The 13,688-nt window shown below is 38.2% G+C and overlaps 1 protein-coding gene across 1 annotated transcript; it reads left to right on the top strand.

Annotated features, from left to right (window-relative positions):
* Nucleotides 1-12,705: 12,705 nt before the first annotated feature.
* Nucleotides 12,706-13,625, top strand: LOC122008250. The gene is made up of 3 exons (XM_042563916.1): nucleotides 12,706-12,931; nucleotides 13,000-13,260; nucleotides 13,354-13,625. Exons 1-3 carry the CDS (start codon nucleotides 12,842-12,844, stop codon nucleotides 13,408-13,410), a joined length of 408 nt encoding a protein of 135 aa, XP_042419850.1. The 5' UTR covers nucleotides 12,706-12,841; the 3' UTR covers nucleotides 13,411-13,625.
* Nucleotides 13,626-13,688: the final 63 nt, after the last annotated feature.

Below are 13,688 nucleotides of genomic sequence, written 5' to 3'. Positions count from 1 at the left end.
CAGCAGCCTAATGGAGTTCGGAACTAGTTGGCCGAGCGGGATGTGAAAGTAGTTGCACACTTATAAGAAGAATCGATGTGGAGGAAATCGCAGCCCGGCCAAAAATTGGTCTCGGAAAAAGAGAATGGTGTCGGGCGGCGGGTCATGAGACCGGTCGGTGGGTGTGGCTAATACTATGTGGTGGTCGGTAGGCAGGTTATACGTCCGAGTGAGGCGCAGGGCGTCCTCCTCGTCAAACCGGCTCTCCATGGTCCTGTACCACAGACCAGGAGCGCTGACGGTCGGCTGGGAAGTGCTAGTCATGGTCGAAAGTAAAAAAGAAATGCGGGACAAAAAGAAAGGGAAATCAAGCAGGGAAGAAAGGTGGCAGAACGACAAGGGCAGCTAACAGAAAGCGTAAAGGAATGAGGAAGTGAAGAAAAGAAGGGCTTACGAGTAAAAGGATGATCGAAAGGGGTTGCGAGGTCGTCGGAGATCTGAGAAACGAAGTCGCCGGAGCAGAAAGAAGCAGCAGGGCATCGAAGTGCGATGGAGCAGGAATGCGGCGGAAAGAAGAAATCGAGAGCTTTATAGCGTTGGCCTTGAATAGACTCAGTCGTCCGATTCAGGTCGTAAAGAACGAGGCTGTCATCCAGCCGATCATTTCAAACGGCGGCTGTCCCATCGGAGGTGAGGCCAGAGCCGTACGATGATGACAGCGGGAGCGCCACGTGTCAGTAGGACACAGGGCGCATTTAATTAACGCCCCTTACCGCGCGCAGTGCGCGTGCTTAGCGTTAATGGAGAAGATTCGGCGTGAATCCCGAGGGGATATTGAAGGCGTCAGCATGATAGCGCCGAACGGGCATGAAGAAGAAGGTAAGCCGAGCAGATGAACTTCCTCGGGCCCAGCATAGTGGTGGTCACTCAGTCAGACCGGCAGTCCAGTCAGTTGGACTCCGCCTCCTTCGACTAGACTTGAGGGGGAGGCAAGTGATCCGGTGGTAAGACCGGGGGGCCCTCATAAGGGAAAGTCCAGCGACACGTGGAGGACAACAGTCAAAGGGGGGTCAACCCCATGGACTCGAAGAGCAGGCGGGACATGCCGATCACCAGGCAATGACCCCTATCCGAAGGGATAACCATCTGACCGGGAGCCCATATTTCCATATGGCCGAGCGGATAATCCGCCCGACCGCTATACAACGCACGACTGAAGGCCGAGTCGTTTGCCTGCTTGACCAGGGTCTCAGGCGATACGAGCCGAGCGGACGGACGACCCTCAACCTTCCCGGACGGACGACCACCTATGCCGGACCAGAGACGAATGCTCTGGCCGAGCGGCTTGATGGTCGATCCGAGAAGAGGAAGTCAAAGAGTAGAGGACAGTGTGAACGTCATCTCAGTAACCCCTGTTGCTGACAACAGACATGTTTGAAGACCAGACCATACTCAGTATGGTGCGATCGAATGTTCTGCTGTCCCATCAAGGAGACGCTTAGACTGTGGCGGTATGGAGTCAGACATGCTCTTCTAACAAGCCCATGTTGCGGTATGGGATATGACACATGTACACCTCGGTTTGTGTGCACCAAGTTCCCGTGGCTCTATATAAAGGCCATTAGACTTCACCGGAGGTATAAAATCTTCAATCCTTGGAGCCACTTTCTTGTTTTTCCTCACCTGACTTGAGCGTCGGAGGGTCGTCGCCGGGAACCCTTTCCCGGCTCGACTTCTTTACAGGTTCGCCGGAGCTCCACGCGACTAGTTGGAGATCTACGTCAGCAACTAGGAGAGCGTCACGTGCCCAGCGTCCGTTGGTTCAGCGATTCGGACAGGATCAATTAGTTTTTTACTTTTCTTAATTTCTACATAGTATCAGAACAGTTCTTCTTCTTTTATATAATTTTTCTATCACCCCCTGTTACTTTCTGTTGTCATTGTCGTCTCTTACTGCTGTTGTCAATTCCGGTGCCGACATCCTTTTATGCTGATTTCGATGCAAATGCCCTGTGCTGTCGATTTCAACGCTGGCGCTCTTTCTTGTCGATTTCGATGCCAACGCCCTGTGCTGCCGATTTCGGCGCCGACACTCTTTTCTGCCAATTTCGACGCTGATGCTCTGTGCTACCGATTTCAACACTGACGCCATTTTCTGCTAATTTCGGCACTGACTCCCTGTGTTGTTGATTTCTACGTTGACATTCTTTTCTACCTTGGATTCTTCGTGTGACCACGGATCATCTTGACACCAATTTTACGGATCGTACAGATGCGTATCCTTATAGTTTGGTTATTCTAAGTATTATTCGATCTGTCATCATGCTTCATGAAAACTTGATCTGTATATATTGGGGCAGTTTCAATAGTTTCTTACTTCACAATCCTCTGCCATATTAGCTTCCTCTCATATAAGTTTGTTATCATTTGATATTTCAGGTATATCTTCATCCTTGTGTATTTTGGACTCTAGTGTTTCCCATCATATGTCATCTAATTTATCATCTTTTATTTCTTTTTCTTCAAGTTCATCTATATCTATTGTAACTGTTGATAGTACTCTCATGTCATTAGTAGGTGTTGTTTCAATTGTTATATCTTGTTTATCTCATACTGATGTTTATTATATTTCAAACCTTACTTTAAATTTTATTTATATTAGTTAATTATGTGAGTCTGAATATCTAGTCTCTTTTTCTTTATCCAATTATTATATTTAAGACCCACAATCTCAGACGCTGATTGTGACAGGCCGTGGGCAAGGACTCTATGTTTTAGATCAACTCAAAGTACCAAAAGTTGTAGCTTCGAGTGTGAATTTATCATCTTTTCATTTGAGTCATTTATCTTCTTATTTGTATTTATGGCACTTTTGTTTAGGTCATATTTCAATGTTTCATTTGTAGTTATTAGCTTCTATAGGAGTATTAGGACTTTTAGAAAGTTCTGATAGTTCTAATTGTAGTTGTAAATTGGCCAAATTTTCTGTCTTATCATTTTCTAAAAGTCTTTCTTTTTTTCTGCTCTATTTGATTTTATACATTCTTATATGTGGGGACCCTCTCTTATTCCTACAAAAGGGGGTCAAGGTATTATATTTCGTTTATTGATGATTGCAAATATTTGCATATGAAGAACTGTTGCCTCAGTCTGAGCCTGTCGTCGCCGCATGTCTCGTATCTCTGCGTCCCTCCCGGTCATCGTCTGCTCCAATGACGATAGTCAAGTCCGCAAGTCCTCATTTTCCTCCCGCAATACTCGTACCTCACTAGATGAGGAGGAAGAAGTAGGACGCCCCATGATCCCTAGAGTCCTCATCTGCTCATACATAACTTTGGCCTGAGAGCCAAGCCCATAGAGGGATGTCTTCTTCTTTCCATCGATGACATCATAACAAATGTCATTAACTGCATCAGTGGAAAGAGGTTGTGACCCCTCTCCCTCTGCATTAGGCTGAGATGCCTTAGCAACCCTAGTGGGCATTGCTCCTTGGGTTAAAATAATATTTTTAGTAACCTTCACATAAAGTGTACAATTATATTCACGAAATTTAATATACTTACGTTAATTGCTGAGGAACGCTGATCAACGAATGCCCCCATTCTTCTTCTTATAAGTTTTATTAAATATCTCCCAACAAGTGGGAGGTCTCTATAATTCAGCACCTATGTACAGAAAATACAAATACATTAAAATGAATAACAAAACATATGTCAAAACTATTTATATAACTTAACTTTAAACATACAAAGTCAGAGGCATGCTCCACTATCGAACGAGATCTAGCGGTATACTTTGTGAATCCGGTGCTCGACCTAGCAAGCTTTAAATTACGATTGCTGCGTGCAATCGTTGAATTATCCTGCCAATGATGGGTAGCCCAAATGACTCTCCTGTTGGTTGCTACTCGGAAAACCTAGAGATTCCACTGTACAAAAATTTTGTACAAAGGTCTGAACCTTTTCCTAGCTACCATGTGTTCTTTTAAATTAAATTTTGGATCGCCTGCGGAACTTAACACTTTTGATCCAAAACTTAATCTATATGTTCTTTTAGGTTTAGACTTGGATCTCCTGCGGAACTTAACACGTTCGACCCAAATCACCTTAAGTTATTAATTCCATTAAACATTAATTTCCATAATTGGTTCCCAGTACTGACGTGGCGAGGCACATGGCCTTCTTGGATATGGGAGCAACCACCACCGACTAGACAAAACCTTTTATGGAAAGCTAATTTTTAATTTCCTAAAATAACTTTAGGTTAACCGAAAAGAACAATCAAATCACAAGGAAAAGAAAAACAAAAGAACACTATATCGAAAACAAATTCGAAACACTAGAATCGTAAGCCTCTTGTATTTGGTATTATTTCCAAAAATAACTAGTATGATGCGGAAAGAAAAAATACTAGTTATACCTTCTAGAAAGACCTCTTGATCTTCTACCGTATTCCTCTTCTAACCTCGGACGTTGTGTGGGCAATGATCTTCCGAGATGAGAACCACCAAGCACCTTCTTCTTCCTTCTAGGTTTCGGCCACCAAAATTCTCCAAGAGAAGTAGAGGTCCGACCACCACCACCAAGCTCCAAGGGATGCAAGAAACAAAACCTCCTTTCTCTCTTTCTTCTCCTAGCTAGAACCGGCCACCATCAAGAGCTCCAAGAGGGATTGCCACCGGCCACAAGAAGAAGAGAAGAGAAAGAAGCTAGGGCCGACCACCAAGGAGGAAAAGAGAGGAAGAATAGAATAGAGTTGTTCACCATGAAGCCTTCTCTACCCCCTCTTTTATAATCCTTGGTCTTGGCAAATAAGGAAATTTAATTAAAAACTTCCTTAATTATTTTGCCATGAAAAATAAAATTTTATTTAATTAAAAATAATTTCCTTTTTACAAATACAATGGCCGGCCACACCATTCCACAAATCAAGGAAATTTTAATTCACACAAGAATTAAAACTTCCTAATTTACTTTCGGAAATTTATAAAAATTTCTCAAATAATTTTCCCTTCATGGTGGTTAATAAAAAGGAAATTTTATAAATTAAAATTCTTCTTTTAAACATGTGGATAATTTCCAAAAGGAAAGTTATCTCTTAAAAATTAAAATCTCTTTTCAATCTACAAATAAGGAAAGATATCAAATCTTTTCTTAATCTTTTGTAGAAACTAATAAAAGAGAATATTTAATTTTTAAACTTCTCTTTTAAATTATTATCATGGTTAAAAAGGAAAGTTTTTCTTAAAAATAAAATCTCCTTTCAATCTACAAATAAGGAAAGATTTCAAATCTTTTCTTAATCTTTTGTAGAAAGCTTTTAAAAGGAAAGATTTAATTTTAAACTCTCTTTTAAAACTATGATATCCACATAAGAAATAATTTTAATAAAAAATTCTTTTTAATATGATGTGGCCGGCCACCTAAGCTTGGGCTTCAAGCTATTGGCCGGCCACCTTAAGATTAGGCTTAGCCGGCCCTAAGCTTGAGCTTCAAGCTTAGCTTGGCCGACCCCTATTGGTTGGGTAAGAAGGTGGGTATGTGGTGGGTATAAATCTCTATATACAAGAGGCTACGATAGGGACCGAGAGGAGGAATTGGTTTTGGTCTCCCGATAAAATTAAGCATCCCGTGCTCGCCCCGAACACACAACTTAATTTTATCAATAATAATTCATTCCACTAGAGAACTATTATTGAACTACCGCACCAATCCCAAATTACATTTTGGGCTCCTTCTTATCATGAGTGTGTTAGTCTCCCTGTGTTTAAGATATCGAATGTCCACTAATTAAGTGAGTTACTGACAACTCATTTAATTAATATCTTAGTCCAAGAGTAGTACCACTCAACCTTATCATCATGTCGGACTAGGTCCACCTGCAGGGTTTAACATGACAATCCTTATGAGCTCCTCTTGAGGACATTATCAACCTAGTATCTCTAGGACACAGTTTCCTTCTATAATCAACAACACACACTATAAGTGATAGCATTTCCCAACTTATCGAGCTTATTGATTCATCGAACTAAATCTCACCCATTGATAAATTAAAGAAATAAATATCAAATATATGCGCTTGTTATTATATTAGGATTAAGAGCACACACTTCCATAATAACCGAGGTCTTTGTTTCTTTATAAAATCAGTATAAAAGAAATGACCTCAAATGGTCCTACTCAATACACTCTAAGTGTACTAGTGTAATTATACAGTCAAGATAAACTGATACCTAATTACACTACGACCTTCTAATGGTTTGTTCCTTTCCATTTGGTCGTGAGCTACTGTTTATAATTTATAAGGTACTGATAACATGATCCTCTGTGTGTGACACCACACACCTGTTGGTTGCTACTCGGAAAACCTAGAGGTTCCACTGTACAAAAATTTTGTACAAAGATCTGAACCTTTTCCTAGCTACCATGTGTTCTTTTAAATTAAATTTTGGATCGCCTGCGGAACTTAACACGTTTGATCCAAAACTTAATCTATTTGTTCTTTTAGGTTTTGACTTGGATCTCCTGCGGAACTTAACACGTTCGACCCAAGTCACCTTAAGTTATTAATTCCATTAAATATTAATTTCCATAATTGGTTCCCAGTACTGACGTGGCGAGGCACATGACCTTCTTGGATATGGGAGCAACCACCACCGACTAGACAAAACCTTTTATGGAAAGCTAATATTTAATTTCCTAAAATAACTTTAGGTTAACCGAAAAGAACAATCAAATCACAAGGAAAAGAAAAACAAAAGAACACTATATCGAAAACAAATTCGAAAGTCTAGAATCGTATGCCTCTTGTATTTAGTATTATTTCCAAAAATAACTAGTACGATGCGGAAAGAAAAATTACTAGTTATACCTTTTAGAAAAACCTCTTGATCTTCTACCGTATTCCTCTTCTAACCTCGGATGTTGTGTGGGCAACGATCTTCCGAGATGAGAAACCACCAAAGCACCTTCTCCTTTCTTCAAATTTCGGCCAAGCACAAAGCTTCCAAAAGATGAAGATCTTTTCCACCAACCAAGCTCCAAGGGATGTAGGCTTTCTCTCCTTCTTCCTCAAGCTAGATCCGGCCACCAATTAAAACTCCATAAGCATGAAGAGGTTCGGCCACAAAGAGAAGAAGAAGAGAAGAAGGAAGGGTCGGTCACACCACCAAGGAAAAGAGGAAGAAAAATAGAATAGAGTCGTTCACCTTGAAGCCTCCTCTACCCCCTCTTTTATAATCCTTGGTCTTGGCAAATAAGGAAAATTTAATAAAAATTTCCTTAATTCTTTTTCTATTGAAAAGAAAAATTATTTAATTAAAAATAATTTTCTTTTTCAAATACAATGGCCGGCCACCTCAAGCCTCAAATCAAGGAAAGTTTTAATTAAAACAAGAATTAAAACTTCCTAATTTGTTTCCGGAAATTTATAAAAATTTCTCCAATAATTTAATCCCTTCATGATTGGTTTATAAAAAGAAAATTTAATAAATTAAAATCTTTCTTTTAAACATGTGGATAAAAAGAAAGTTATCTCTAAAAATTAAAACCTCTTTTAATCTACAAATAAGGAAAGATATCAAGTCTTTTCTTAATCTTTTGTAGAAACTAATAAAAGAGAATTATTAATTTTTAAACTTTCTTTTAAATCATGAAGATGGTTAAAAAGGAAAGTTTTCTTAAAATTTAAAATCCTCCTTTAATTAACAAATAAGGAAAGATTTCAAATTTTAAACTCTCTTTTAAACATGTAGATGATTTACAAATAAGGAAAGTTTTTACCAAAAATTAAAACCATCCTTTTAAACTACAAATAAGGAAAGAGATTAATCTCTTCTCTTAATTTTTTGTTGAAAGCTATAAAAGAAAATTTTTAATTTTTAAACTCTCTTTTAAAATCATGATATCCACATAAGAAATAATTTTAATAAAAATCCTTTTTAATATTCTAGTGGTCGGCCACCTAAGCTTGGGACCCAAGCTTTGGCCGGCCACCTACATGGCTCATCCACTTGGTCTTGGCCGGCCCTAGCTTGGGTTCCAAGCTAGCTTGGCCGACCTTATTGGATGGGTAAGAAGGTGGGTATGCGGTGGGTATAAATCTCTATATACTAGAGGCTACGATAGGGACCGAGAGGAGGAATTGGTTTTGGTCTCCCGATAAAATTAAGCATCCCGTGCTCGCCCCGAACACACAACTTAATTTTATCAATAATAATTCAATCCACTAGAGAACTATTATTGATCTACCGCACCAATCCCAAATTACATTTTGGGCTCCTTCTTATTATGAGTGTGTTAGTCTCCCTTGTTTAAGATAACAAATGTCCACTAATTAAGTAAGTTACTGACAACTCACTTAATTAATATCTAGCTCCAAGAGTAGTACCACTCAACTTCATTGTCATGTCGGACTAAGTCCACCTGCAGGGTTTAACATGACAATCCTTATGAGCTCCTCTTGGGGACATTCTCAACCTAGATTACTAGGACATAGTTTCCTTCTATAATCAACAACACACACTATAAGTGATATCATTTCCCAACTTATCGGGCTTATTGATTTATCGAAGTAAATCTCACCCATTGATAAATTAAAGAAATAAATATCAAATATATGTGCTTGTTATTATATTAGGATTAAGAGCACACACTTCCATAATAACTGAGGTCTTTGTTCCTTCATAAAGTCAGTATAAAAGGAACGACCTCAAATGATCCTACTCAATACACTCTAAGTGTACTAGTGTAATTATATAGTTAAGATAAACTAATACCTAATTACACTACGACTTTCCAATGGTTTGTTCCTTTCCATCTTGGTCGTGAGCTACTGTTTATAATTTATAAGGTACTGATAACATGATCTTTTGTGTGTGACACCACACACCATGTTATCTACAATATAAATTAATTGAACAACTACATTTATCACAAATGTAGACATTTGACCAATGTGATTCTTATTTCTAGATAAATGTTTTATACCAAAAGCTAGGCTTTTAGTATACATTCTAACAATACTTATACTAAAACACTTATGTTTCAACATGTCCATCAGATTCTCATGCCTTAAAAGCCTTATAAGGACCTTAGGTTATCATCTGATGCAATATAGGCGGCAACAACTTCTCCTCGTTATACAATTTCTCGTATTGGGTAGTACTTGCGCTCTATTGTGTTTACTTGCCTTATAGACTCATGGTTTCTTCGAGTTTGCTACTGCACCACTATTATTACAATAAATTGTAATAATCTTTGGACAAACCAGAAATCATATCTAAGTCTATCTTGAGGTTATTAAGTCATTCAGCTTTTATGGCTACCTCAGAGGCTTGCCATATACTCAGCTTCTATGGTGGAGTCCAGAAAAACACCTATGCTTATCACTCTTCCATAGTTATGACTTTACCTCCTAAAGTAAACACAAAACCCCGAGGTTGACTTAATATTGTCCCTATCCGATTGGAAGTCAAAATCTGTGCAACCCACAAAGACCAAATTAACTGCCTTGTAAGCTAGCATATAATCTCTAGTGCCTCTAAGGTACTTCAATATATGCTTTACTGCAGTTCAATGTCCTTGTCCAGGGTTACTTTGATATCTACTAACTATGCCCTTGGCAAAATAGATTTCTGATCTCGTGCATAGCATACATTAGGCTTCCGATAAAGAACTGCCTTTATTTCCTTTATCTCCTTTGATGTCTACAGAGACATATCTTTAGATAAAGTTACTCCATCCTGAAAAGTTAAGAAACCTTTCTTGGAGTTTTGCATGCTTAAAACGAGCAAGGATTTTTCCGATGTATGAAACTTGGGATAAGTAAAATATTCTTTTCTTGCGATCCCTTATTACTTTGATCTCAAGAATATATACATTCTCCCAAGTCCTTTATATCGAATTATTTGGACAACCATACCCCTACTTCTGACAATATTTTGATATTGTTTCCAACTACCAAAAATGCTATCTACGTATAGTACAAGAAATACCACCACGTTTCCATCACACCTTTTGTATACACAAGACTTATCCGTTTACTCAATAAATCTATAAGTCTGGATTACTTTGATAAACCGGATATTCCAAGACCTTGAAGCTTTGCCTCAGTCCATAGACTGACTGAGCTTGCACACAAGATGCTCTTAGCCCTTTGCAATGAACCCTTCTGGTTGCTTTATATGGATGCTTTCATCAAGACTTCCATTAAGGAATGCTGTCTTGACATCCACTTGCCAAATAGATAAAAGAATCCGGATAGACTTAAGCATGGCTACCAGTGAAAAAGTTTCCTTTTTCATCAAGCCTTGCTTTGAAAGTTACTACCTTCCTTTCTATCCCTCTTTTCCTATTATAGACCTTTTAACACCCAAAGGCTTTTACACCATTTGGTGGTTCTACAAGCTTCCAGATTTTATTAGAATACATATATTCTAATTCTGTTATTCATTACTCTTTGCCAAGATGTTGCATCTTTATCTTGGAGTGTTTCGTCATATGTCCGGAGATCAGGTTCATGTCCTCCAGGGATCGAGTCCAAAAACTCTCCCAAAACATGAATCTTTTTAGGTTGCCGAGCAACCCTCCCACTACGACAAGGTACTTTCTGTAATTGTGTATCATTTGTGATACGTGTTGCAGTTTCCTTGTGGTATCTCATCTTGTACAGTTGGTACTAGATTAGACATGCCTTTTATTATTTCCTTAAGAACAAATTTTCTTATGGGCACATGGTTTATTACTTAGTCCTTTTCTAAAAATCGGTCATTGATGCTAACAATGACCTTCTGATTTTTAAGACTATAATCCTACTTTCATTTCACTAGGATAACTCACAAACAAGTGAATTCCTGTCCAACTTATCATTGTCTCTCTTCTGCATATGTGCTGGACTACCCGAATCCGAATATGCTTCGAAATAGGCTTACGCCTATTCAGCATTTCTATATGAGTAGAGAGTTCTGACTTTAGAAGGTACTATATTCACTCCCGTTTCCAGAGTATATCCTTAAAATGATTTTGATAATATTCTTAATAACTTATCAATCTACTTATTTCCATAAGAGTCCTATACCTTCCTTTTCCTACACCATTCTGTTGGGGTGTACCAGGTGCAGTTAGTTGAGATTGAATCCCTACTTCTGTTAAATGACTCCTAAATTCTCCCAAGAGGTACTTGCCACTACGATCTTACCGTAATGTCTTGATACTTTTACTTTGTCGTTTCTCCACATCAGCCTCGTACTCTTTGAACTAATCAAAGTACTTAGACTTGCGACACATCAAGTAAATATATCCGTATCTCAAATAGTTGTCTATAAAATAGATGAAATATTTGAAACAACCTCTTGCCTGGATGCTCATAGGATCACACAAATCAGAATGAACCAATTCCAATATATCTTTGACTCCATACCCCTTAGACTTAAAAGCTTCTTGGTTATTTTTTCTTCCAAGTCAGACTCGTAGGTTGGAAAGATTTTCACTACTAATGAACCCAAAAGTTCATAAATTTGTCAATTCTCACAGGAATTTGTCAATTCTGATAGCAATTGATGTAGCAAAGTGAAGCAAACAAGAATAGGAAATTTGTCAATTCTCACAGGAGAAATGGAAATCATAAATTGTATTAACTCAAAACATGATCAATACATAGAATCCTAATCCCTTTTTTTTTATAGTAGGACACAACCTACTCTTGATAAAATAATAGACCCTATTTTTTTCTAACAAAAACCTAACAGACTTTTCTTAAAAAAACTAAAAAAACTTTTTAAAAGTTCAAACTAACTATAAAAACTAAGGACTTAAACAACTTTTAATAAAATTTAATTCTTGACTCTTACCTCATTCTATTTTCTTATTGATTCTCTTCAAAATTTCCTCATATATGTATTCTACTAGCTACAATTTTTTGTTTTTATGTAATCTAAATGTATATTTGTAAAAATAGTGTACACAAATATTATGTCAATATTGATTTGAAAATTTATTTGAAGATTATTTTATTTATATTTATTTAGACTATATTATTTTAGGATTTATTATCTATTGCTGTGTAGTTTAGGATTTTGGAAAGACGAGTTGATGGTGTGATTACAATCATTTGAATGTAAAGCATTCATACATGATAAGAAGTGTTATGTGTCCATTCAATATCAGAAAAATATATATATAATTTTTTAGAGATTTCTCCATCGCATTATCAATGATGCTGATTTTTCTAGATTTACTATATGATGTTAATTAAATTTTCAATGGTAGAAGTACAATAGTTTTGATTTTTTTTTCAATAACACTGTGGTGTTGATCTATGATATTAAACCTTTCAACCCAGCAATATTATAGGATTGATCAACATAAATCCATAGATGTTGAAATTTTTAATTTAATATCACAGTTCTGATTTCTTTAATCCAGCATCACAATGATACTGATGATTTCAACCCAATGTCATATTGAGTATTGAACTTTCTAATACAGTACTTCATCAAACAACGATTTTGATTATTCCAACCCAACAACCACCCCACCAGATTTTGCTAGTTGGATTTCCAGGCCACACAAAATAATGTACGAGCAACGTTCAGTATAAATGATTATGTCCCACCCCACCATGAAAAGAGAGGAGTTAGCTAGCTAGGGTTTCACTTTCAGGTGACAGTGCACGGGGCCACTGAATTGCAAGGATTTTAGACCTGCAAGTACTCGGGCGTCAACACCACCATAATGCACCACTTCATCTGCACAGGCACAGCAATGAGAATCTGGGAAACAGAGCCACATTGAAACCACAAACCATTCTGACATGTACCTCTGCTAATCAAAGAGGAAGGAAGACTCAAGACAAACCCAATTCGATGACAGCTACAAGTCCACCAGCTTCCGTTACTAATGCATCCCCAACCACCATCTGCCTCCATAGTTTGAGTCTTCTTCTCGCAATGGAGGTCTGCATGAATGTGCAGATCGATGAGTTTGAGAGCACTTGAGACTGACGTAAGTTTTATGGTTGCAGGGTGCGGTGAAAGGTCATCTACAAGTCCCGGCGTTTGGGTGTTGGAACCACCACTACTGCGACGACCTCCCCATCGGCCAGTACTTCGACTCGTCGGAGTTCTTCCGCGGCCGTTTCAATGTTTCAGTGGCCGGAAGGGCACGTCGCGGAGAGCTCCACAGGGAGGTAACCATGAAGCACCAGCAAAGTGGAGCTGGGAAGGCTGTGGACGAGGACCTGTACAAAGTCCCTCCGGAGATCCTCCACCAAAAGCCAAAGAAGGTATGCATCTTTTCTCTACTTGATCGTCTTCTAAATGATCAAAATATGAAGACGAGTAATTTTAAAGTGATTATGACAATTAATTGTTTGCAGAGGTTGCTGAGGAATCTGTGGGGGTGTATGAGAGTCAGCAGCATTGACATGGACTAGACTATAGTGTGGGAGTTTGAAGGAGACGTTAAATTAACTTTTACTGCGTGAGCTAAGGACTTGGAGCTTTGTTGTGCTCTTTTTTGTACTATTACCGCTGTTGCTTGTTGCTTTGAATCAATGGGATGTATCTTTGCATCAATGACAGCACAGTGAGGAAGAAATATCAAGCAAGCTATGGCGATCTCTTCCCTTGTCAGCTTTTACTTTCGCTAGGTTTGAGACTTAAAGATTATATATTTATAATGATATAAGAATAAATGTGTGTAATGGACGAA

This window comes from Zingiber officinale, chromosome 8A, assembly GCF_018446385.1.
Source record: "Zingiber officinale cultivar Zhangliang chromosome 8A, Zo_v1.1, whole genome shotgun sequence".
NCBI lineage: Eukaryota > Viridiplantae > Streptophyta > Magnoliopsida > Zingiberales > Zingiberaceae > Zingiber > Zingiber officinale.
Note: the sequence above shows the minus strand (reverse complement) of the source record. Positions and strands in the feature narration are given on the sequence as shown.